Genomic DNA, 26,213 nt, shown 5'->3' on the forward strand with positions numbered 1-26,213 from the left:
AAAAGTGTCCAACCACCAAGAAGGCATGTGGTTAATACTTCTCAAAATGGTTTCCGATGTTTCAAGCTCTGCAAATATATCATCAGACAACATAATGTACAAAAAAGTGACATGGGCTATACTTACACAAAAAAAATGAAGTTATAATTTTGCCTACATATGATATTTATAATATTATATAATTTACAAATATATAGTAATATAATATGTAAGTGACTTTCAATAATAAACCAACACTGTCACTTTAGAAAAAGTGGAACAACTAGCAGCATGTTGCTGACAGATGTATACGGTGTTCCCTATTAATGTGCGATATCGCCACGAAACAGAAGAGGATCAAAGTTTATCCTAGAAACATGATGAATGATTTCTTCTGTGTTTACCAACAAAATAAAATATCAAAGCAGTTTCGAGGTTAACCCTCTATAGGACAAAATATGAAATCACAGCTAGAAAAAAAATTACTTTGTATTTTACATAATATTTAATGCTAAAATCATTTGCCAAAATCTGTTTATTATCTGACCTTTGATCTTTTTAGGTTGGCATCATTTATAACTGACTTTGTCCTAGGGTAAATCATTTTTGGCAAATTGTGTGAAATGCATTTTCACTATCTTAAAGTATAGTGAAAAGGTCTTCGATTCAAAAACCATTAAAAAGCTTTGTTAATATTCCATTTCATCTTGTGATGCTGTATTTCATTTGGACATTTGAACATGTCAAAAGCTTAACCCAAATCCAGATGCAATTTTACTGCGTGGAAAGTAGTGAAATCATGTCTTAGTGTTTAAAACAAACAAAAAAGCATTAAAATGATCTTTAAAATTGTTTCTTTCTTGGAATTCCAAATCAATGATTGCAACACAAGTGACAACCAACAAGCCAATAGGCAGTGTCATCTTTTCTGACCTCTGGTTGTAGTGTGGATCCCATCTTCCGAACTGGCATAGGATATTGTACCAAAATGCCTGACTTCCACAACAACCTATGACTTATATTCTTCATCTCTGCCTTCACCCTCACTTCTTCTATCTTCATTGATCTTCACTGTTTTTCTTTCTTATACAACCTTTTTCTGATGCACTGTGACATCAATACATTCTGGAAAAGGTACAGTTTTTTGCCTCGCTGTCTTCTATAAAATGTAATAACATCTACCTAAATCAAATGGCAATGATAGTGCCTGACAGTAATGAACAACACACTGCAGATACACAGAAAATATGTATACCCTAAAAGACTTTGTCATTTATGCATAACAGACAGAGTTTTGTGTTAATGAATTTACAAAATTAAAAATGAACGAAAAAGAAAAGACATTTGGTTGTACAATTATATATTTTTGAAACTGATTTGATATGTCATTCCTAGTCTAAAATGAACTCACAATTGAGCATTGACAGAATGGAGCCCAAAGCTAACATTTTTTGCGTCCAGATTTTTTTTTTTATTCATATACTTGTTAACAGAAAAGGAGTCATAACTCAAAGATTTATAAAGACAGAGATTACATTCAAATATCACATCACATAATATATGCACCATACCAAACAAAACATCTTCAAATAAAGAATACTTGTACATTGCTTTGGGACTTGGTGCCCTCCAAATATATTCGAAATTCCACTTTAAAAAACAATAATAGTGGGGGAAATGAAAAATGCACATTTGTCACTATTTCAGTATAAAAGCAACAAATCATTTATTACACGAGGTACCATTTATTAGCATAATAAAACCATAATTAGCCTAACAGACAGATTTGAACAATTCCCCATGACAGTATCAGTCCTTCAGGTATTTTTTGTTGCATCTAGCTGAACACATCATTCCAGAATGTGTTTACTGAATTACACTGAAGTTAATTCAACCATTTCTATCTCTAACTTGCATATTTGGCATAAATTTGAAACCCACATTAATTAACCCACATTAATTAATTATTTTGCAGGGTATAACATTTTTTAAAGTAGCCTACACCACTTTATATTTAGTGTAAAAAGGTAAATTAAAGGAACTTGGTCCTAATTTTACACACTTCTTTCATCTCATAATGACTCTCATAATATATAAGATCTCTAAGGTCCTGGAAAACATTTTTGTAATAAACAATTCTTTAAAATTTTGTTAGAGCATTTAGCCTACTCTTTAAAGACCCAACCACAAAAAGCATCATGGCTCAAAATATTTCCCAAGACCAAAATTATATGGTAACACTTTACAATAAGGTTTCATTGTTAAATATTAGTTAACTACATCAGTTGACATGTCTTTCTGCGACCACTCAACAATAAACATATTTCCTGTTCACTGTTGAACTATCTATTATCTTTATCTATTTATTGTTCCAGAATGACATGTTGGCTAAAATTATGCTTGAAACAAAGCTAACATGGGGTAATGTCTACTTCACTCTCTGGTTGCCTATAAATGTCAAGCACATGGAACATCATGGGCATAATTTACACCAGAAACAGCAACATGTGAATTTAATGGCATCATAGATTAAAATAAATAAAACGTGATGTACGTTGGTTGATTACGTAAATCAGTTTAGGCCAGGATAATCATATTTTCTGACTGTCTACACCTGTTGATGTTAGACTAACGCTGACTGAGATAATGTTGACTGTTGATAGCTAACGTGACTGTTAGCTAAATATTTAATGTAGAACATTCTGTCTGTACCAAAACGAGTCCACTTTAAACCGCAGCATTTTCTGTCAGCAATGTCAAGCAGACTCTGCAGTTGCTAGTTTAATATTAGACTCAAAATGATCATAACTCAAAATGGTCGTTTTCATATCAGGTGGAGCTGGCTCGGAACAGCGTTAGTTTTATATAAAAGTTTGTTTAACAGTGGAAACTCATTTTCTCATTTGAAGGGAAAGTCATTTTTTAAATTGTATTCACACATAAAACATTTATTTACTTTATTTTATTACTTTATTTTCAAGTCTTGGCGATAGGCCCCTATTAAACAAGAAAGTACGACATATTTTTCTTATACATAGCCTACTATTGTTTTTGGCAGAATTTATCATTATAATCAATGTAATTAATTTCTGGATTTTGAATTACCATATATAGTCCCTAAATGTATGACATGCAGAAAATGTGATTCAAATCCAACATTTCCCCCCATTTTGTGTCCACTCCACTTCTTAAACCAGTTACACCCTTGTGGCATTATTATCTGTGGCACATATACACTGTAAAAATTATTTAGAAAAAAGGTAACTGGTTGCCTTAAAATTTTGAGTTCATTGAAATTAAAATTTTGAGTTAATACAATGAATTTTTTTTCGAGATTCAACAACCTTTATTAAAAGATTATTAAAAGATTTTGTAAGCATAATGGGTAATTGTGTTTTATTTCTGATGATGCAGTGAAACATGCCCAATTGTGCTATTTTCATGATTTATCAAATTTTTTATGTGGTTCAGATACAATTGTGCTATTTTCATGATTTATCAATTTTTTTATGTGGTTCAGATACCAGATCTGAACCACATAAAAAATTTGATAAATCATGAAAATAGCACAATTGGGCATGTTTCACTGCATCATCAGAAATAAAACACAATGACGTAGAGAAATTAGCATTTAAAATACAATACATAAAAATAATAATAATAGCCTATATTATATATATATATATATATATATATATATATATATATATATATATATATATATATATTTGTTACTACTTTTTTAAGTTAAACCAACATTTTTTTTACAGTATATATATATATATATATATATATATATATATATATATATATATATATATATATATATATATATATATATATATATATATATATATATATATATATATATATATATATATAAACATATATATAAACATACATATATATATAAACATATATATATATATATATATATATATATATATATATATATATATATATATATATATATATATATATATATATATATATATACTGTAAAAAAAATGTTGGTTTAACTTAAAAAAGTAGTAACAAATATATATATATATATATATATATATATATATATATATATATATATATATATATATATATATATATATATATATATATATATATATATATATATATATATATATATATATATAGGCTATTATTATTGTTTTTATGTATTGTATTTTAAATGCTAATTTCTCTACGTCATCTCAAAATACACCAAAACCTCTAACCGCGGCGATTATTAACCCATGGCCTTCATACTGTAGCCTAGATTGTCAGTGGACTAAACCATTTCTCTCAAAGGTGGATTACTGGGCGTTGTATTATTAAACGTTTTTATTTTATCTCCTCAAACCGGATCTACAGTCACGAAATATTGTTCTTCAAAATTGTGTCCGATTGTTTAAGTAGCAAAAGAAATGTATAAAAGTCCTTATTTGTACACATGCAATCTATTGTTCTCTGGTGGACCCCTATGATTTTACGAGAATTGTGTTTGCAGTAGGCCGCCGATCTCACCTGAGTTTCGGGTTACACTTTCATACCTCGCTTCACGAGGAAATGGAGGACGCACCTGCCTGAGAAAAACACAGCTGCATTATCGACACCAACTTGGACTTTCTTTACCTCCTTTTGAGGAATTTAATGTTGGGTGTGTTTTAAAAGATAAAATATGCGGCAGGGTATAATCTTTGCCCTCTTTTTGTTCACAGGTAAGTGCGTTATTTCTTCTTCACTTAAGATGTGACAGTTTATGCTTTACTGTTTTCACTTCTTAGTAGATTAGTAGATTTGTATCTACTTGTATCTAAGGAAAAAAATCAATAGATTATGAGTTTATTACAGTATTATATCTCATGTAGGCCATGGACCATTTTTAACGTAACGTGTTAGCCTACAGGATTTGTCTCATAATTAAGTTGCCAAATACTATAATAATCATTATGTGCTAAAATCATGCATTATTATATAATATGCATTATTTGTTTCCAACGTTTAATCACATTAGCCTACTACATACTAATAAAAATCGATCTAAAGATAAGATATTATGTGTGCACATCCATTTTGAAATATACCTCAGGTATGTACACATATTGTGCGATGGTTTCACTTTGGTCTTATTTGAATTTTCTTAAGTGTTTGTTGTTCATGGAATGAGTAGTGTGTGGGAGTTGGTCATATGTCCCCTTCACATTGAAATAGTTTCGGTCGACGCATATGAGTCACATCCTCTGATAATCTTTTGAAAACCGTAACTTCCTACCCGATGTGATGTCACCTATGTGAAAACTTGTATACCCTTTGTATATCCCAAGCATTGCTTAAATGACCATTTGGAGTGAATGGCTGTTAAAAGGCCATCCATCTGTCCGTTTAAAGGTATCATTAAACAGTTGAGCATGAAGAGACTGCTTAATTATAGCTTTTGTGAAAGGCTATTGTTTATTGAACTGTATGGCAAGGGTTTTCTTTATTTAATAACTATCAGAGGATGACTAACAACAGGAATGTAATAGTGAGGCATGGAATCAATGTCACATTGTAGTTGTACATGTACATGTACATCATGTGTAGGAAGTAATGCTAATAATAACCTTAGAGTTAATTCACCCAAAAATGATGTCATTAATTACTCACCCTCTTGTCGTTTCAATTCCATAAGACCACCTTTAATCTTTATAACCCAATTTGAGATATTTTTTGATGAAATCTTAAAAGGCCCAGAAAGGTAGGAAAGACACCGGTAAAATGTTTGTGTGCAAAAAACAAACAATAAATAACTATTCAACAATTTCTTATCATCCGCTTCCTAGCGCTACATCAGAATGCCGGTTCACCATTGGCTAACTCCTGCATCAGCATCACACGTATGCTGCTTTGTTGTTTTTGCATGAACAGCATCAGCCAATGGTGAGCTGGCGTTCTGATGTAGAAATAGAAAGTGCTGCACTGCTGTAACAACATAAACTGCGTAGGAGACTGGCAGGGAAGAGAATAAATTGTTGAATAAAGTTATTTTTAAACTTTAAAAACTTTTTTAAAAAGTTAAATTTTTAAGTTATATTTTTTTTTTTTGCGCACAAGAAGTATTCTTGTCACTCCATGAAATTAAAGTTGAGCCACTGGAGTCAATGGACTATTTTAACAGTGTTTTACTACCTTTCTGGGCCTTGAAAGTGGTCATTAAATTGCTGTCTATGCATGAGGTCAGAGAGCTCTCAGATGTGTTCAGAAGATGAATGAAGGTCTTATGGGTTTTGGACATGAGGGAGAGTGATGTGAATGACAGAAATTTTATTTTTGGGTGAACTAACCCTTTTACCATCCTTACAGAAAATACATGAATTTTACATGTTCAAAAACATTACCACATGCATGTGATTATGTACATATGAAATTTCACATGTAAAAGCATGTTAAAAGATATGAAATATGTGGGTCACATGTGAAACATGTTTTGCACATGGAAAATTTGTGCTTTTGGAACATTTACACATTTACACATTGGACTTCACATGTTTATTCCAATGTGATCACATGTGAAAACCATAAATTCCCCTTGAGATCTCATGAGATTTTCTTCTTCAAAGGTTTTTAGGAAGTCACCAATTATAATACAATTTAAATTAATATAGGTTCCTGTCAAAATTAATAATTTCCAGAGTTGTAGCAGATGTAACTTGTTTGTAGTTTTAACCCATATACATTTTAAAAATACTAAAGATTTGTCTTTAAACATTTGTTGCAAGTTAAACTGCTTTGAAGGATTATTTCAATAGGGTCACTTGCTTCCTGTGTATTCAAAACATTTTCAATAGATCTGTGTCCAAGAGAAGTCACTTCATTTTTTTAACACATTAAAGATGAGTTTTGCATTTTCATTGACACAATCCCAGTCATTTCCATGTGGTTTACCTGAGTCTTTGTTTCCTTGTTTTTTTAAAGATTTTTGACAGAAAGTCTCTTTGATGTCTTAAGACTTTTCATAAGAGAGGCGCTTTTAATGTACTGCCTTTTGACATAGCTTGAGTCTTTGTTATTGCCTGAAAGGACTTTCAATCCTTTAATTTTTTTTCCAATTTGTATGGTATTTGATCTATATTTTAATAGTTCCTTTCCAAGTTAATGGGAATGTCTTAAACCTCCCTGTTTCATCTATTTGTGGGTACTGTTATATTCAAATGTGTCTCCTCTCCCACAGGCTTCACCACAGCCATCAATGTGATCTGCAATAACCCACGCTATGTGGTCATATTATTCCAGCCGGTCACACTCCGCTGTGGTTTCAGTACCTCAGCTACATCCCCTCCACTGATCACCTGGAAGTACAAGTCCTACTGCAGAGACCCGATCCAAGCTGCTCTAAACCCCAGCAGTGCTGACAATGCCATCTCAAATACCAACCCAAACTACAACCCCAACATAGAGTGTGCAGACAGTCTCAGGACCGTTCGCATAGTGGCTTCGAAACAAAATGCAGTCACACTTGGGAGCGAGTACCAGGGCCGTCAGGTCAGCATCACCGATAGTAAGTCATCTTAGATGAGTCTTTTAATTTAATTTATTTTATTCATTTTATTATCAATCATATATATAAATTATATAAAAAGCTTTCTATTTTAGATAAATACTGTTCTTTTGAACTTTCTATTCATCAAAAATTACAAAATATTGATAATAATCATAAATTTTTCTTGAACAGCAAATCACCGTATTAGAATGATTTCTGAAGGATCACGTGACCCTGAAGACTAGAGTTGTGATTCTTTAAGGGACTTTAAAAGGCTTTGCTCCTCTCGCTCTGCACGCTGTTATGAATGCCTGTGTGGCATTCAAACTAATTTGCCAATTCGGGTGCATAATTATTTTTTTATTTTTTATTTTTTTAAATCAGAAATGATTATACTAACAATAAAAATACATTAAAAAAAATCCTACGGTGAGGGCGATGCTGCGGTGGACAAGTGATGTAACCACAAGTGTGGCATTTAGCCTAGCTATATTTTATCTGCTAAGATTTAATATATGCACCTTTATGATATAATTTAAGCAACTCTGACACCTCTGCTATTCTTACTTTTTTTCCTTTTCAATATACAGAAGCAGATCTTAACATTGCTCAGACCGCTTGGGGAGACAGCGGTGTGTATGTCTGTACGGTCGCCTCAGCCCAGGACCTTTCAGGGAATGGCGAGTGTTTTACAGAGCTCATTGTGCTTGGTAAGTGTTTACCTTCTGACAATCAATCTCATAATGACACCCAAACAATTGCATAAACACATACATTGCACACTTGTTGATTCGTTCAAATTTTGTTTTGTTTAACAGATTTTTGTGCATGTGAGGAATTAGGGCCTTGTTAGGTGATACCTTGGAAGTTGTTGTTTGTTGTTTTTCCCCCGGATTATTTTACTTTATTTTATTAACTTTAAAAAAAAAAGTTTGGACAGATTACTATTTGTAATGTTTTTGAAAGAAGTTTCTTCTGCTTATCAAGCCTGCATTTATTTAATCAAAAATACAATTTAATAGTAGGAAGGTCACTGGTTTGCTTGTGAAGGATTCAAGAGCATTTCTTTAATGTTATATATATAAAAAACAATAATTTATTGATAAATCATAATACTACTAGTTAGAGAAGAGTTAGAGAAATAACAGTAGTAGTACGTAACTGGAAGGCAATTTTTTTTTCTCTCCTAGGGCCTATGCCGAAAGGGCCTTTTTCAGTAATTATGGCTTTGTCTTTCTTTCACAGAGAGAAAGTCAAATACTACAGACCTGCTGCCTGGCATTGATTTACTGATCATGGAAGGTAGAATAAGTGCTTCTCTCTAGAGTTTGGAGCTGTACTTGAATCCTTCACCAGCCACAGTCAGGTCTTATTCACTGCAGCCTTAGGCTAGAAACTATAGATCTTAGAATAGTTTGATGCATACACAGTTTTTCTGTACCTCAAAACTTTGTTTGTTCAATGTGTGTCACTTTGTCCCTAAATGTTAGAGTGCCCAGCTGCTAAAACATTGAAAATGAGATTTTAGAATAGTACAGCATATTAAATAAACCCACAACCTTGTGTTTAAATGTGTCCGAGTAAAGATACACTTACACTTATAAGATATAACCAGTTAAGATGGAAAGTAGAACTGTGTGTAACAATTTCTGTACACATATACAGTGTATATATTTTTTTGGGAGCCTCTTAGCCAATATTTGCGGGCAACATATCTTTAATTATGTGACGTTGTCGTTTAAATATATTTTTTGAATGAAGTTTTGCAACCGACTTGTCTTGAGTCAATAGGTTCAATTGGTCATTCCAATAACCAATAAGCCTAATAATAACATAATAACCTTTTATAAACAAAGTTCCTCAAAAAAAAGTTAGTCCATACAAGTAACTCTTTCCCGCCAATGTTTTTTAAAAAAAGTTGTCAGCCATCACGATTTTTACTATTGTGCAGACTAGGGAGGCCACAATACTCCAATATGATATTGAACCGTTCGGTATGGTATGGTATGGCATTCATGGTTCAATACGTGCTGGTGAATTTCTTGCTGCTTGGTTTTGCATTTAATTAATTGTTTCCATTTCTCTCCGTTTGAAATATTTATCTCGGTTTATTTCGGCTCTGTTTGAGTGTGCCTGTGAGTCTATGCACTGATATGAGCAAATATCCAATCATATGCTCTAAAGTTAGGGGGTGTTAAACCTTGCCGGTTAAACATTTCATTTGCGTGCTTATGCACTGTTTTGCATTGAGCATGCGCACTAAACGTCTGTCAAACACACGTGATTACTGGACAGTCTTACTGCGCTAATACTGTCAAATACACACAAGGTTAACATAAACGCAGTCGGTTATGTCTAAAGTGAAAGTACAATTGCGTGCGTCTATGAGATGCGAGCAGGTCTTCAATGGACAGCAGCGCAGCCTATAGTGAACACGCTGTCCTTAAAGGGACAGTTCACCTCTAAAATGATTTTAATAAAAATAAAAATTGTATATGGAAGACTATGTTGTTTTAATTTAAGCCTACATTTATTTATTCAAATTCAAAACATCTCTGAGCTGCCACTGTAAATCTTTATATATATTTATTTTATATTATACAATACACTAGGAATGTGTACAAGGTTTCAAGTTTAAGTAAGGGTTTTCAAGTCTTTTAAGTGAAATAAAGAAAGAGTATTACAATAAAACCCTTAATCCTTTTCTGTTACTGTCGCCTAAGAATAGAATACTAAAAAAAACGAACCGAACCGAAAAACCTGGGTTAACAACCGAGTTATGTATTGAACCGTAGACTAACTGTATTGTTTTGATGAGGAGATTCAGTAAGTCTCACGTGTTACATCATCTCATCTGTATTTAAAATGTTCCCAAACCACAGATATAGATTTTTTTTTTTTTTTGTCCTTATCTTGGGCTGGTGGAAAAATCACGCTTTCTGCAATTTTAGAAATCGTGCATGCTCACATAAGAATTTTATTACAATTTTGATTACTGAGTAATAAAAATGCTATCTCGATGATGCTTTTTAGGGATGTTAACCCTCTTGGCGCCACGGTCGAGTTTACTCGACAAGATGCGTCACTGAATAAAACGGCCGATTTTGTCAAATAGGGTGTCAAATTTCAATCAACCTCCCCTCCACTAGATGGTAGACATGTCGTACTTCATCCCTGACTCATACAAACATCATGATTCTATACAAAATATGCGAGCAAGAGCGCATTGAATCAGTGTAAACAAAAGCGGAGCTGACGTGCGAGTGAGCTGTTTTATCAGAGCATTGTCAACGTCAGCGAGTATTTTCATTAGATTTTTATTACTATAATTATTTTCTAATGGCATCAATAAAGCTTACCCACAATGAAGTGTTGGGGCTTCTATTCGCGGACCCTGATTCTGAAGGGAAATATGGGATGACGGTGATTCTGAAAGTGAAACTAACCCTAACGTTACACTAAGCACAAATGGTGAATCATTTGCCCAATGTAGATGGTCCTTTGCCCAATGTCAGTGGTGGGAACAATGTTTCCCGGGGTCCCAGTGTTCATCGCGAAGTTAGCAGGTGTGTTAGTGTTGAGAACGCGGCGGCCGCGGGAGATTTTTGCCGCGCTCACCATGAAGCGCGCGTCTTCTCACCGCGCGCATCTCCGCGATCGCGGCGACAGTATTGTGGTGGAGACTTTATCTAACGCCACTGGGTATGTTAGAAGAGGTCGAAGTATTCATAAGCAAGTTCGAGGGCAACGTGGAGGCAGGGTGGGGAGTCAAAATGACAATAACAGTGGTCCAGACGCTGTGCAGACTCTGCGGCGCGTGAGGCAGATCTGGACGCGAGTAGACGCGCTGTGACACGGGGCAGAGGGCTATTATGCATAATATATAATATATAATATATATGTGCCCTATATATGGACTCAGAGTGCTTACTGTATGTAGTAAATGGAAAATCTCTACAGCAAAAGGCAAACCGCTACATGCATTCGGGTTGTTTCTACCATTTATTAGTAATGATTTACACAGTTTGTTTACTATTTACTATTTACCTAAACAATCAGTATTGTGCAATATAGCACACATAAGGTGAGGGACATTTTGGGGGGAAAGAAGTGCTGCATTTATCATTTAAACATTTGGCTTTTCATGAAAATTCTATAATCCAAGATTGCCCCCATGTTATGACGTCATAATATGCAAATCAGATGGGAAAATGTAATGTACATAAACTTATGGTCCTCCTTAATATTTCTCTAATTTACAGAAAGTTTCCATCTTTTATCACTTTTAAGATATAGCCTTTTGAAATTAAGATGTCAAAATCGAACGTTTTAGGAAAAAACCTCTGGCGCCTAAAGGGTTAACAGATGACCGATAGTTGACCGTATCAACGTTAACCGATCAAAGTTGTCGGTTAAAAAAAAATCTCTAAATTAGGCTATTATAGACAGTGGACTAAACGCTACTACAGTTAGCCATCTCATTACAAAATCTTTTTGTGTGTAGTGAACAAATCCCTCACTCAATTTTTCATAACTCGCCCGTTTGTACTTAATAAACAAATAAAAACATTTGGCGCGAGGTCACAGCGTTTGGGTTTGCGCACTCACAAGGTTTGCAAAAAGTAAACACTCAAGGTTAGAGCCAGGACAGACGACAGTATGGAGCATTCTGCATAAGATGGGCTTACATTTGGAAATATATTATTATATATTATCTATATTTCAGTGGTAACACATAAGGTGTTGATCATCATCTTTCTTTATTATTGTTAGTACTACCTCGAACTAAAGCGGCGTCTCTTTGGAGCTGTCATTTTCTTAAACGAGCCGCGGCAATGTTTCAAATGAGCTTCTAACGCTGGACAAACGCCTTTATTTACAACGCGATCACCTTGTACCCAAACCATTTCGAAACTAAGGAGCCATTTGTTTGTCGATTACAAACAAGCTCCTCGGCACCGCGTTTGTGGGACTCATGTTACATGCTGTAGAGAATTTTTAAAAAGTGACGTGAGTGGAAGGGAGGCGGCAGCACCGGGACAGTGTGTGTGTGAGAGCGGCAGGCAGAGTGATGCGACAGAGTTGCGAAATTGCAGGCGTGGCTCGCGGCTGTTATTTCAAATAGCGCAGCATATTTTAAACGAATCCGTTAACCGGTTTCAACCAGCTAATGAGGCTCGGTGGCCGGTCAAGAAAATGTTTAGTTTTCGCCATTCCTAATGCTTGTGCATTTCAAATTTCTCATTTCTCTCACCATTTCCAAAATGCCAAGTCAATGTTGGTTGTTTTAAGAGCTGTCACATTCTTTTTTTGTCAGCACACTCTCCTCTGTTTGCAGTTTTTTTTTAAATGGGTGATTTCCCCAGAGGTTGGAGATTTAGATGCTCCATGTCTTTTACGCTTGTGACAACTAATCTATGCCATTCCCACACCATACACGCATCAAAGTAGCCGAAGCAACTTTTCTCTATTTACAGATATTTCCAGAAAACCATCATGACAGGTCTAATATATAAACACTTATAGTAGGCTTACCATAGTGAATCAGAGAGTTAGACAAAACAAGTTTTGGAAGAACGATTGATGTATTGAATTTTGTTCATTTTGAACAAAAAAGGTTTCATAGTGTACCTTTTAAGGATGTTGTCTACTTTGACTGAGGTCAGTTACTAATTATTATTATTTGTCTTATTTGAATTCTCTCTTCTGATTGGCGGCATTCTGTGGTTAAATATTTTTTCATAATGACAGTTGCCCCTGGCAACAGTTTCATATCTAGTTTCATATCTGTCTTATCACTCCACAACCCTTTTCTTCTCATGTAATCAACCAACATATTTCAGTTGGTTCAATATTCAATATTAAACATTCATTCATTTATTAATTTGGTAAGTAGCTATGGAATAAGTGGGGTAATTTAAAGTTAGATAACTGAATGTACATTATTGCCTTCTTGGATTTGCACAATCCTCTGTAATTTGATGGAGATGATATGGATATTCTAACTGAACAAATAATGAACTTGTATTTGATTTTGATAGTTTTTGTTCTCTGTCAGATTGTGGAATACTTCCTAAGATCTGCACATGAGTCATGTTGTGTCTGTGCATGTAGGATGTTGTTATGGTGCATACTGGAATCAAGCCCTGGCAGAGTATTGTGAGGCAAAACCTGCCCGGCTGGTTTTTCTTTATGTGCGTCAAATACTTCTTCTTTTTTTTTTTTTTTTTTTTCTTCTTTTCTTGCCAGCAGCATGAACTGACAGACATGTGCGCACATGAAGTTAAAAGCATCCATCTTATTACATACCAAAATAAAAGTGTGTAAACTATATATAATATATATGTATATATAGTACTGTGCAAAAATCTTAGGTACTTTAATACCCCACCCAAATGTTTTTTTGTTTTTTTAATCTTTTGTTGTAGTGTGTCAGTATGAAGTATCAGTTTACATTTCCAAACATTTTTTGTACCTGGACAAAAGCTGTTTAAAGCGCAAAGGGTGGTCACACCAAATAATTATTTGATTTAAAATCTTTTCATGACATTATTTTTTGAAAGCAACTTTACAGTCTTTTTACAAGGGCCTAAAACTTTTCTCAGCTTTGTAGCTTTGCTGTAAGGTTTTTCAAGTGTTTAGGGATGTTGCCACAGTTCTTCTGGATTTAGTCTCCTTTTTTTCCTCTTTCTTCATGTAATCACAGACGGACTCGATGATGGTGAGATCAGATCATACTGGATGTTGTCAGAATTCTTGTGCATTCAAAAATGTCACTGGAGTATTACAATTAATGGCAAAAGGAATGTTTGGGAATGTAAACTAGAATATCCTACTGACACGTTACAGCAAAATATATAACTACCCGGCTTAACCATTTTTTGGGGGGTGAAAATACTACCGTGCCTAGACTTTTGCACAGTACTATTTATTTGTTTGTTTATTTATTTATTTATTATTAGTGAGTAATACTCCTATTATATCCCACTTTTATGACTTCTGGGTAGTCTTCTCATGAAACGGAAATGAAACAAATATTGGATTTACACGGGTTGCTTTTTTGTTTGATTCCCTGAGTCCTCTGTTTAGTATCTGAAGCAAGCAATTTTTCTTTTGTTGTTCTTCAGACTGGTTGTTAGTGTTGTTGGTGGTCCTGGGCTTCTTGTTGCTGTTGCTCCTGATTGGTATCTGCTGGTGTCAGTGTTGCCCTCACACCTGCTGCTGTTACGTCAGCTGCCCCTGCTGCCCGGAGCGCTGCTGCTGTCCCCGAGCCTGTGAGTCCTTCACTTCCACTTCCTCCTTTAGCCAGAAATGGCCTGTTTCTCATTTAGGAAGGTTAAAGTAAATCAATGAATGAATGTAAAAGCAGTAAAAATGATGAAGTGGTTAGTGTTATTTTTGTATTTTTATATACTGTTATAGTCTTTATATAGCTTTTATATTTTTATTTACTATTTAGGTATAATTATTTCATTTTTAGTTTTAGCTTTAGTTTAGTTTGTTTCTTTTATTTAAGTTTAATGCTTCAATCTCAGTTGTCTCTCTAATTATCTTTAGTTATTTTCAAAAGTTTTACTTTCAGCTAACAATAATAATAAGAAATAACAGAAGTGTTCAACATTTTATATTGCTGTCAGTAGATTGAATTTAATCTAATTAATTACATATGCTTTTTGAGTAATGAGATCAATTGTAAAAATGACCAGGCATGAATATTTGCACAGAAAAAACACATTTTATTGCATTATAGTTTTAAATAATAACTTGCACTATATTAATAATGTTTGCAGTATACGAGGCTGGTAAAATGGTGAAGTCTGGTGTCCCCAGTCATTACGCAGCCACCGTCTATGCCCCAAGTATGTACGGACAGCCAGTTTATGGCGGAGCTGCACCAGGCATACCCATGCTCCCTATGCCGATGGGTGTCGCTGGTCCTCCTTCCAATGGCTATGGTAGAGACTACGATGGGGCCAGCTCAGGTCGATTTGTCCTCTTATTGCCTTATATTGCAGTTTAACAAAATATTTTTTTTTAATGTAATTAGTTGATAATTTGTTCTTCCCATTATAGTTGGTCATGGATCTCAAGTGCCGTTGCTGCAAGACCACGATGGTGGAGGAAGTATGTGAGAGATCTGTACAACATCAAAGTTTTGTTTTTGGATTTATTTTGTATTACATTACATTACAATATTATATATATATTTTAATTAAAAAATGATTTCTTCATCAAAGTACATAGCAGAGCATGTGTAATTTATTTGCTTTATATTTATTATGCAGTAGTTTTTTGTAGTCATTTATTAATCCATATTTTTTTAGTCTATTTATTTCTATGTTTATTTTAAGTGTTTTTAAACCTTCCAAATGTTCAGTTTTACAGCTAATGTTGTTGTTTTTTTTAGACCGTAGTGGATACCGTGTTCAGGCAGACCAAGATGGAAACCCAACACGGGTGCTTTACTATATGGAGCGAGAACTGGCCAACCTCGACCCCAGTCGCCCAGGGAACGCTCCAGGCAAATACAGTCGTCGTGAGTTCTGGAGATGGGCAACTATCTTTTACTCTGAGGGTTGGGTTTTAACAAAGTGGTGCTTAAAGGGGCTATATGTAGAATTCAGAAACCCTGAATTGCATTAAGTGAACGTGTACATGTAACATACAAGAGACTGAAAGTGAACACAATGTTGATTGGTATTATTTTTTTTTCTTTGCTTAGAAGTAAAAATACGTTTTAGGAAATACCTTTTGTAGTGATATACTGTTAACAAATATCCAGGCACTGTCCACGCTGCTAAGAGTGGCGTTTAAATGAATATGTAAATATGTGCTGCACGCTTTCCTCTCAATAACGAAATAACGCACAGCAAAAATGAAAGCGGTGAGAAAACATCTGATCGCAGCGATCTGGAAATGTTTGCACCAGCTCTGCAATTCACTAGCATCATGTCAACAGATGAGGTCATTAAAATAACACTTCATTGTCATTATGATAGTTTGCTTATAAAGTATGTTTGAGACTGTAGATTATATAGACCCGACTATGTGAAAATATAGTTTGACTTAATCTCTTTTTTTTGTATGACACAATGACATTACAGTACAGAATTGCTCTTTCAGCGTCATCCTGAACATTTTATAAGCATTAGTTTCATGCATCATAGAACGGAAGAGGAGCTTTTAGGAGTTTGCGTAACAACATATCCATTTGATTTTCCTTAGTCCTCTAAAAAATCTACAGGCTTTCAAAGACGATCTAGGAAGTCAGGGAAGGTCTTGTTTTTCAAGTTTCATTACAAGCTGTTCACACATGGCAATAAAAAGGGATTGATACATAATTTTTTTTACATATAGCCCCTTTAATATGACTAAAGTAGGTAGTAGTATGTTCCTGGATCAAGATCCTCTCCTTGTCCATGAACAACATTCAAATCAACCAATTTTTGTCTTGGTCTTGTGTGTGGGTGTTTGTGTGGAAGACCACAGGCAATCTAAAGGAAACCCATTATGTTTAAATTTTGTTTTCTATAGATTCTCTGTTTTTTTCCAGGTGTGGGGGATGACTTATTTGTAATTGTTTTGTTTATTAAAACATTGTGGTCTTTGTTTGTTTCTCACCTGTCCTCCAGTGGATGGTATGAGCGAGGTGAGCTCACTTCACGACGGCCTAGACTCTCGAAATCGTGGCCGGGCCAGACCCCCTCAGCTTACCACAGTGTACGATGATGTGGACGAGAATATGAGTACCATCAGCAGCGTCTCTCAGCACATCCGACGGGACGAGAACAGGCGAGGAGCTGACAGTCGAGGACGTGCACGCTCCATGGAACACTTAGACGATATTGGACGTAATTACAGAGACCGAGACGACTATCCACCCACTCGCCGAGATGGGGGCGGCAGAAGAGGGTGAGTGAATTAATCCTGGCAATGATTAATCATGCTAAATGAATGCATTCAGTCATTCTTAAAACATGAGTTTACTCTGTCTAGTTCGGATGACGAGTGGAGCAGCAGTGGACGAGGATATGACCGTGTCGCAGATGACCGCCGGCGCCGTGATTACTCTCCTGATGTTCGTCCTCGTCGTGGAGACTCCTTCCGTGGGGCCGGTTTCCAGGGCCGCCGCAGCCGTAGTCGTGATGACCTGATGGATCTGCAGCGCGATCGTGGCCACGGAGGCCGGGACGCATACGATGACAGCTTCCTGAGAGAGGCCATGGAAAAGAAGAAGTTAGGCGAACAGCAGAGGGGCCGCAGCCGCGAGAGGCTTGACAGCGAGAGCGACCGCTCTGACCGCTACAGGGGGCCGCAGGGCGGACCGCCACCTCTGCCACTCGCCCCGCCCTCTGGAAACCCTGATCGCCGTGGCAACCATAGCAACTTTTCTCCTCTTCCACCTCCCTACGCTGAGGACAGTGACAGTTTGCCATCATCCAAAAAGAGCAACTTAAAAAAGGTAAGAGCTGGTTTAAAAAGTGTTTATTAAAGCTGCAGTTTTGCATTTAAAATATACAAAAACGTTCCAAAAATGTTATGTTCAAATATTCCCTCTAAAAAAAACAACATGAATATTCGAAATATTCGGACGTCTGGTTGCACATTTTTTCAATAACAGGACAAATTAATACAAAGAGACATAACTATGTGTACAGGTAGTCTATTTAAGTTTAACATATTTGACAATGTATTACTTACACAAAAACAAGTAAATTAACTAATGTCCAAGACCGCATAGCGCAGACCTCACTCTCTCTCGCCCTTACCCTCACGATCTCTGGGCATAACGGTTTAAATGAACAAACTTTGAGTGCTGATCAAGTTTTGTGCAAGCAATTTAAGGTTGTTACTCTTGTCCTAAATATAGCAGGCTTCATTCAGTGATTGAACCATATTAATAATATTAATATAAGTTTTACAGCATATTGAGCGCTCCGAGTGAGCTGTGCTGTGCTAAACATGGAGCTTTTCCTTGACATAAAACGGTAAATCATCAAACCAGTGGAAGCAGTGCATTTATCCTTTATTCATGCAATATCTCTTCAGTCAGTACAGTAGCCTACACTTTAGTAATGTTTCTATTTAACGTTAAAGAAAATGAGACATGGTATACTAACTGTATCTTACATAGCTTGCATATAACTTTATCTCGCGGCTCAACAATTTTACCTCTTACCGACCAAAATTCAAAGTACTTCCAGACATGGCTTTTTAGATTTTGGAGGGTTAAAATTGCTTTCTCTGCTGCAGTCAATTTGGGCTCTGCACTTTCTGCCATCTTTCATGCAAGACGCGTCAGCTTTCAGCAGTGACTCCTGTGACCTGTCTCTGAATCCCCATGCGCGTGCCCCCTCGCAAAGTAGACAGCCACGCCTCTACTACCACGGTGTTTTTTCCAGTTTAAAAAAAATAAAATATTTCACCTTCGAAATTTTTTTTTTTTTTTAACTATTCGAATATATATTCAAATTTAGAATATTCATTGTCAGCCCTACTTTAAAGCGGTTCTAACTGCAGCGGAAAACCAAAGCGAGCCAAGCTATTCCGTGCCGAACCGAGTCGTACCATGCAATAGAAAAGCGAAGCAATAAGCTGAGCCGTACCAGGCCGCACCAAGCATTACCATGCAGTGAAAAAGCGCTATCATACTTCTACCCCTTTGAGAAACTTGTCTTATTCTGTTGAAATAAATCCAAATTTAGTCTTGATGTTTTTAGAAAAAATTATCTTAAACCTCTTAATTTGTTTTATTTTTGAAAAGCTAAACTTGGCTCTTGTCATGAATATAGCCATAGAAGCTGGAACGGCATTAAAAAAAAGCAAAAAAAGAAGGGAAAAAAAATTAGATCTTGTCCACTTTCGACCTCTTCCAGAGGTAGTCGAAAATGCATTTGACTGAATTGCTTTCCGAATTGTGGTTGAATGCGTTCAAAAACTCTGCATACTTAATTTGATTCATGGGATCCCAGCTTAAATGTTTTATTGACTGTTAATTAACTGTAGGCCAGTTTCATTTAAATATAAGATCATGGTAGTCACAGGTTCCTCTTTACCATGGCTATATGGTTTCTAATAGGGCGGCACGATATTGGAAAAAAATTTCATTGCGATATTTTTTTTCCCCCGACGATATATATTGTGATATTGAGAGCAATCAATCCAGGATAAAGTCAATAATTACCATTCCATGATATTAATAATTTCAATAATAAGCAAGCTTCATTACAAGTGACAAAAAGAAATATTGGAAAGTATGTGCAAACATGAAACTAAACCTCCAGTAGGTGGTATGAGTGAGTCACTTAGTCGTTCATTCAAACGATTCATTCAAACGCTGAATCGTTCACGCTTGTTGCTATGAGTGAGACGTGTTAAGGGTCTGCTGTGAATGATTTTCGCTGCTGAAATAGAACAAAAAAACTAAATATTGCATCTAAAATGTAAGTGACTTTAAGTGAATGTTAATTAGTTGTTTATGGAACTGTCATATGAAATCAGTGTCATTTTCAGTCGTGATGGTATTCAGGAAAACGCTCAAGTGTTGTAATTTCTCCTCGAGAGGCTGCACGAGCGTCAACAGTGCGACCCTTATTATCGTCAGTTCATTATATATCAATGATTCGGGTCGCCAATATCACGTGATTTCAGCAGTTCGGTTCGCGCCAAACTGCTGAGATCCCGTGACATTGGCGACCCAAATCATTGATCGATTCACTGATTCATTAACCGTTTGATTCTTTTTGGAGGCACATGGAGAAGACAATGCTAAATAAAATCTTAGTTTTTGATATTTTTGGACCAAAATGTATTTTTGATGCTTCAAGAGACTAATCAACTAACTGATGTCACATAAGGACTACTTTGATGATGTTTTTATTAACTTTCTGGACATGGACAGTATAGTGTGCATTGACTGCATTATGCTCTGGGACTAAAATATAAAATATCTTAAACTGTGTTCCAATGATGAACGGAGGTCTTATGGGTGTGGAATGACATTAGGGTGAGTCATTAATGACATCAATTTAATTTTGGGTGAACTAACCCTTTAATGCACCATGGGCTACTACCCTTCACATCGCATTTTCCGGCGATGTGACTATCGCACATCGCGATGTCAATGTTAAAACATCGTTCAGCCCTAGTTTCTAAAATATATAAAACATATATAATAAACTATTATATTTGTATTTAAAGAAAATTGTAAACACCTGTAGAAAATACAAAAACAGCTCGTTTAAAAGGGATTTATACTCTACAATATTAACTTAAGTAATAATAGCAACATTTTTAATGAACACATTTCTTCCAAAACACCATATTTCTTCGCTGTTAGTAGCTGCGAGGTAAATTATGGTGGTGCTAAAGTGAAACGTTTGTAGTTGTGTGTATTGCCGTTTTCCACTTCGTCAACATGCTCGCGGCTGTTTTCGGTGGATTCACCACAGAACCTTGAATGTTCGCATTTCACACGATTGGAACAAAATTGTAATTTATCGAGCAGCATAAATGCAGGTTCTTCAGCGGCTGCGTTGTGCGGATATTCACCTTTTGCAGTTCCATGCGCTCAAATAAAAAATAAAAAAAATAAATAGAAAAAAATGGGGAAGGGAGGGAAGGTCTCTTGTTTTGGCCTGTCAATTCAGAAGACAAACCAAAGGCCCGTGGTCGCTACATGATTGGCCAGTTAGGCAAAATAAATAAATAACCTTGTATCGGGCCACAAAGTGCGTCGGCCCACCAGGAAAATGGCCGGTATGCCAGATTACCAATCCATCCCTGATTATTCCTGATTTCTAACACGCTACGCTCACAGCATTTGTTGTGGTTTTGCGGCTGTCGGAGCAGAAGCGAAAGCTGTGGCTTTCTGTATGTTTTTTCTGTCGTCTTCGGGCGTGCTCATATGTAAATTGCTCGCTTATTTTATTCAGTAGATTTAAAGCTCTGGAAAAAAATTCATACATTTACCTACCCATAGACCCTCCCCTTGAAGAAATCTGGACAGAAGGTCCACTGGTTGAAAGTGGACAAAAGAGACTGATTAAAATATCAGGTGTAAATGGGTATGTGTCTTATTTGCTTTCTTTGTAGTAACAGCATTTATACAGCATTTTCTCCACCATACAATATATTGTCAATTTATCTGCATACCATTTAGCAACATAAGCCATCCAGCTTTTATTAATGATATCTTAGTAGAATTGTTTTGACCAAGTAAAACAGCACTGCATTAACCCACAATTTTAATTTGTCAAATAAAGTGACCTGTGCGAGTAGTAATACAGCACTTACAGCTATTTCATTAGAATGAGGTACAATAATGTAAATATTGATTGATTAAATGTAAATGTAACAAAGTTTAAATTAAAGGACAACTTCGGTGAAAAATTAACCTAGGTGTAATTAACACATGGTTACCGAGTAGATCAGGGGTCTTCAACTAAAATAGCTTGGGGTCCAGAAAAAAACCTTCCTCACCAGGCCAAGGTCCGGACAATTATATACCTAACAACATGAATTAGTGTAGATTAAAAAAATGTCTTTATTGTTCTATATTGTTTATATAAACATGTCTTTTCATATTGTTAAAGCAAACATAGGTAATTCTTCACAAAATGTATTTCATTTTGAGGTTGTTCTGTTTAAGTTGCTTTGGTACAAAATATCTAAATTCATCCAGTAGCCATGTCTGACAAAAAATATGATGTATGTATTTTCAGTGCAGATTTAGAGATGAAGGCATTTTTTCATTCATTTCAACATTACTAGCAACTAAAGTGCTTTTTCTGCTGAACTGAGATAAACAGTAACAATCAATGAACACAAACCCTCCTGGTTAAAAAACAAAACAGAAATCTCATAACATAATTTTATGTTCATTGACATGTATAGTCTCTACCTAACTAATTGTGGAAAAATGTAAATACCAGTAACCTCAAATAACATCTCAAAAGGCTGAGCTGAGTTTAACTTAAAGATGTAATGGAAGCATAAAAAATCCTGATTCCAAAAACCAGGTGTCCGAAACCACAGTGGACACTTTCACTCATTCAATCACGTTGCACTGCAGCAACGAGTGTACAGCCAATGTACACACAACAGCTGTCCGACTTCACGCACTCGTTTTCATTCACTCCTTCAAAAGAACTGTAATAGTGGACTAACTCAGGGAATAGTGAATGAGGGTTAAGGGGCCAATTTCTGATTAGGGCGGCAGTGGCTCAGTGGTTCATGTAGGTTGTCTACAAACCAGAAGGTTGGTGGTTCAATCCCCGGTTCCACTTGACCAAGTGTCGAAGTGTCCATGAGCAAGACACCTAACCCCAGCTGCTCCCGACGAGCTGGATGGCGCCTTACATGGCTGACATCGCCGTCGGTGTATGAATGGGTGAATGTGAGGCAAAAATGTAAAGCGCTTTGGATAAAAGCGCTATATAAATGCAGTCCATTCCATTTTGATTCAGCCTCTGTTTTGCGTGCCGCTTTCTGCATTTGGCATTTATTTATTTCATTGCGTCAAAAGGCTTCGCGGTCCGGGTGGATGCATCTCGCGGTCCGGATCCGGACCGGAGTCCACCAGTTGGCGACCCCTGGAGTAGATTGTTCTCTGGAATGCATTTTCATGAAAATCGAATGTAAAGAGTTTTATCTCTAAAAACAGATTAGCTTATAACGCTAGTATGGCTTATTTAAGGGCAAAATTTTCCAGATACAGTTTTACAGGTCCATTTACAACCCTATAAATTGTCCCTAGGATGTAATGCTCTGTTTTTGCCTTATTTAGAAAGGTCATGAATATTAATGTTGAGCTCTGCTCTGATTGGATTATTTCAGCAGCTCACACAAGTGCAGTTGTTCAGCGAAGCAGCTCGTGAGTCCTGACAGAACACAGACCGACTGAATGACACTTTAAGCAGAACATCTCAAATGGAGATTGATAAAATGCAGCTTACTTGTTTATTGGTGTTTTCAGATTATCCACGTGCTCGCGCGCGAGACAGAGAGAGCTTGCATGCATATGCTTGCCAGGTTTCACAGGTTTAGGTAAAACACTGGATAGTATGTTATTTTCACAGAAAAGCACTGATTAGGGGAATTAAATTACTGAAATCTGGCAACCGCAAGCACGAATGCTCGACCGCTCTTCTTTTACCCCCGACAAAACCAAAACCTTTTTGTTCAAGTTTTAATTTTTTAAACTACATTTTAGACTTGTCTTTTTTCATCAACGATATTGCATGTTTATATAACGTTAGTCACAATGTAGGCTACGCAGTGACTGTGATGTTCTCTGAAATACAAGCATGCAAAAACATCATACTTCAATTCTCAAAAATATAAATATATTTTTTTTTACAAAATGAATAAAAGCCTTGTCAAAGGACTATCGTTTTAACTTATAAGGTGGAGAAGGTGACGTTAGGTAGAAGGATCGATTTAGTGATCTGTAAGCAACTAAACTAACGTAGTATGACATCTACGGTTGTATTTTGTAATAAAAATAATATTAACCTTTGTCATTAGACACACTATTTAGTTTTGTATGGTACTTGGAGTTTCCTGTTGTTACTGTACTAGCATCTTGCGTCATCTAAACAATGCTGTTTCTCTAAGAAACTTTCAATTTAATCAGAAATTGTTTAGACAGTCAATAAGTGGATAAAATCGCTACTTACTGCTTGCTGGAATATAGTTGTAATTGCCACTTTCTTCCATTTAAGATGCTGAGTGAAGCTTGCTTGAAATGGGCCGAGCAAACAAACGATTTTAAATTAAATTGTTGCGATATCCGATTATAATAAACATCAACCATGAATGTTGACATTTTTTATATGTATTAAGGGTAGAAAAGTCCTCACGTCCCCTGCACAGCCTGGAACATGACATTTGTGTCCATGAGCTGCCATTTTCGCTATCCTTGCGTGACGCTTGTTTACCTACAGAACTGATTATTCGGCTCCATCAGTTCCGCTTGACATGAACATGGGCTGAAATACAAATGTTGGGGGCGTACATATTAATGATCCCAGTGATTGCATCACAGTTGGCTTTATGTTGAGATTCACTTATTTTTGTGGTGTTTTTCATGCACGAGATTTATAGAAGAATGAGGTGGCATTCAAGTAAATTCATATTACTGAATAAACGGGGGGGACGGGGACAGGGGTTCTCCTCCCTTCTTCCTCCCTTCTTCCTCTGCTGTTTCAGAATAGTACAAATGTGAAGTAATCTATATGAAAGGAATATACAAATTCTGGGTACAGAATAATACAAAAAGTATTCATTCAAAAAGCAGGGTGGAGCAGTGATACTAGAAAGAAACAAGTATGCAAAACAGAGAGGGATATTTACAGCTACATTTTTTTTTTACTAAATAGTATTTATTTAGTTAACTAGTTAGCTATTTCGTTCGTGTTCAGAGTTCAGCTAGTCAGTGATTCTGCTGGAAGAAAATTGGGTCGTGTTTGATTTAGGCGGTCATAGTGGTTTTTGGACCAGCTTGAAACTAGCTAATTTTTCTGGACATTTTCCATTTCCAATTCTGTCTTTTCTTTGTCACTGTTATGTGAAGCTCAGAATATGATGTCACAATGAATGCTTTTATTAATGCTTATATTCAGTCATGTTATAGGTTTGATAATAATACAAAGTTCTGCTGTGTTTTTTTGGGCAGAATGGAGCTGTGAGCAGAGAGAGTCTGGTGGTGTGACACGGCGGTGAACGCTCGGGTGGAAATGGTTTGTGTGCTTTTTCTCTGCTCTTTCACAACACTTATGAGTGTGTGTGTGTGTTTGTGGTTTACGATCATTGCTGAGAAGATTTTTAGTTTCCAACATCATGTATGTTTATTGGATCTTTTTTATTGATGATAATTGCATAGCCATACAGTTTAGATTATTTCATCGTTATGTAGGCTTGTTTATGAACATGAAATGGCAGATTCTAAACTTTTCTTTTGGACCTACCATAAACACTTTTTTTTGTACAGCAAATGCTCAACAAACTGGGACACTGTTTTACCAGACATTTTTACTGTGCAAATATGTCTATTTCTGTATTTTAATGTATTTTTAATAGATGTTAATTTGTGTCACTGGAAAGGTTGAACAGTAGAGCCGTTTAGGTTTTCAGGTATTGATTTTTAATTATTTGAATGTAACATAAAAAAATGATCTTTGTATGGACTGAAATTCTATTACTGTCTTTGAGGCATGCAGTTTCTGCAAGTGGGTGATTTTATGTAATGTATTTGTTTAAAAACTGTATGCACATTTACAAATGCAAGAACCTCTATGAAATACCCCTGAGTGTGCTTTTTTAATGCTGGTTTTATTTTATACATGTTTAATACTTTAATCTGAGATTTGTTCACACAGTCATTTGTCATTTTGCTATTTTTTTGTACAGTCCTATAATGACAATTTCAATAAAGTTTCTCTATTTTACAAAACTGTATAATGTATCTACTCTGTATTTAGGTTTGTTGTCTTGTTAGAGATCAATGTGACCTATATATATATGACCTATATATATATGATCTATATATATTTAACATTTCATATATAGGGCACATTATATATAATTATTTGGTATTTCTGAATTGTGCCCACTAGATGGCAGTTTACTATTCATGTACAATAATGACAAGGAATGACAGAATCCATATATACATGACAATAACTTTCATTAGCATTGAGCCAAGATATTTCATTTG

The 26,213-nt window shown here is 35.6% G+C and overlaps 1 protein-coding gene across 4 annotated transcripts; it reads left to right on the forward strand.

Moving 5' to 3' along the window:
* The first annotated feature begins 4,502 nt into the window (after positions 1-4,502).
* On the forward strand, positions 4,503-25,949 carry lsr (lipolysis stimulated lipoprotein receptor). 4 transcript variants are annotated; one of them, XM_067450384.1, is made up of 11 exons: positions 4,503-4,694; positions 7,187-7,513; positions 8,086-8,205; positions 8,741-8,797; positions 14,623-14,769; positions 15,286-15,477; positions 15,569-15,619; positions 15,903-16,016; positions 17,128-17,407; positions 17,492-17,957; positions 25,173-25,949. In XM_067450384.1, the coding sequence occupies exons 1-11, from the start codon at positions 4,655-4,657 to the stop codon at positions 25,206-25,208; spliced, it is 1,830 nt and encodes a 609-aa protein (XP_067306485.1). In that variant the 5' UTR covers positions 4,503-4,654; the 3' UTR covers positions 25,209-25,949. The 4 variants fall into 4 exon arrangements, with proteins under 4 accessions (XP_067306485.1, XP_067306487.1, XP_067306484.1 ...); XM_067450383.1 differs by having other exon boundaries at positions 4,505-4,694; positions 15,903-16,031; XM_067450386.1 differs by lacking the exon at positions 8,741-8,797 and having other exon boundaries at positions 4,504-4,694.
* Positions 25,950-26,213: the final 264 nt, after the last annotated feature.

The sequence above is a fragment of the Pseudorasbora parva genome, chromosome 8 (assembly GCF_024679245.1).
Source record: "Pseudorasbora parva isolate DD20220531a chromosome 8, ASM2467924v1, whole genome shotgun sequence".
In the NCBI taxonomy this organism is placed as follows: Eukaryota; Metazoa; Chordata; class Actinopteri; order Cypriniformes; family Gobionidae; genus Pseudorasbora; species Pseudorasbora parva.

Bases quoted from the DNA above. Each gene is read 5' to 3' on its own strand.
- lsr (XM_067450383.1), top strand. From the start codon at position 4,655: ATGCGGCAGGGTATAATCTTTGCCCTCTTTTTGTTCACAG. The intron at 15,478-15,568 runs GTCGATTTGTCC...TTCCCATTATAG, and splicing joins CTACGATGGGGCCAGCTCAG to TTGGTCATGGATCTCAAGTG. The intron at 15,620-15,902 runs GTATGTGAGAGA...TGTTTTTTTTAG, and splicing joins AGACCACGATGGTGGAGGAA to ACCGTAGTGGATACCGTGTT.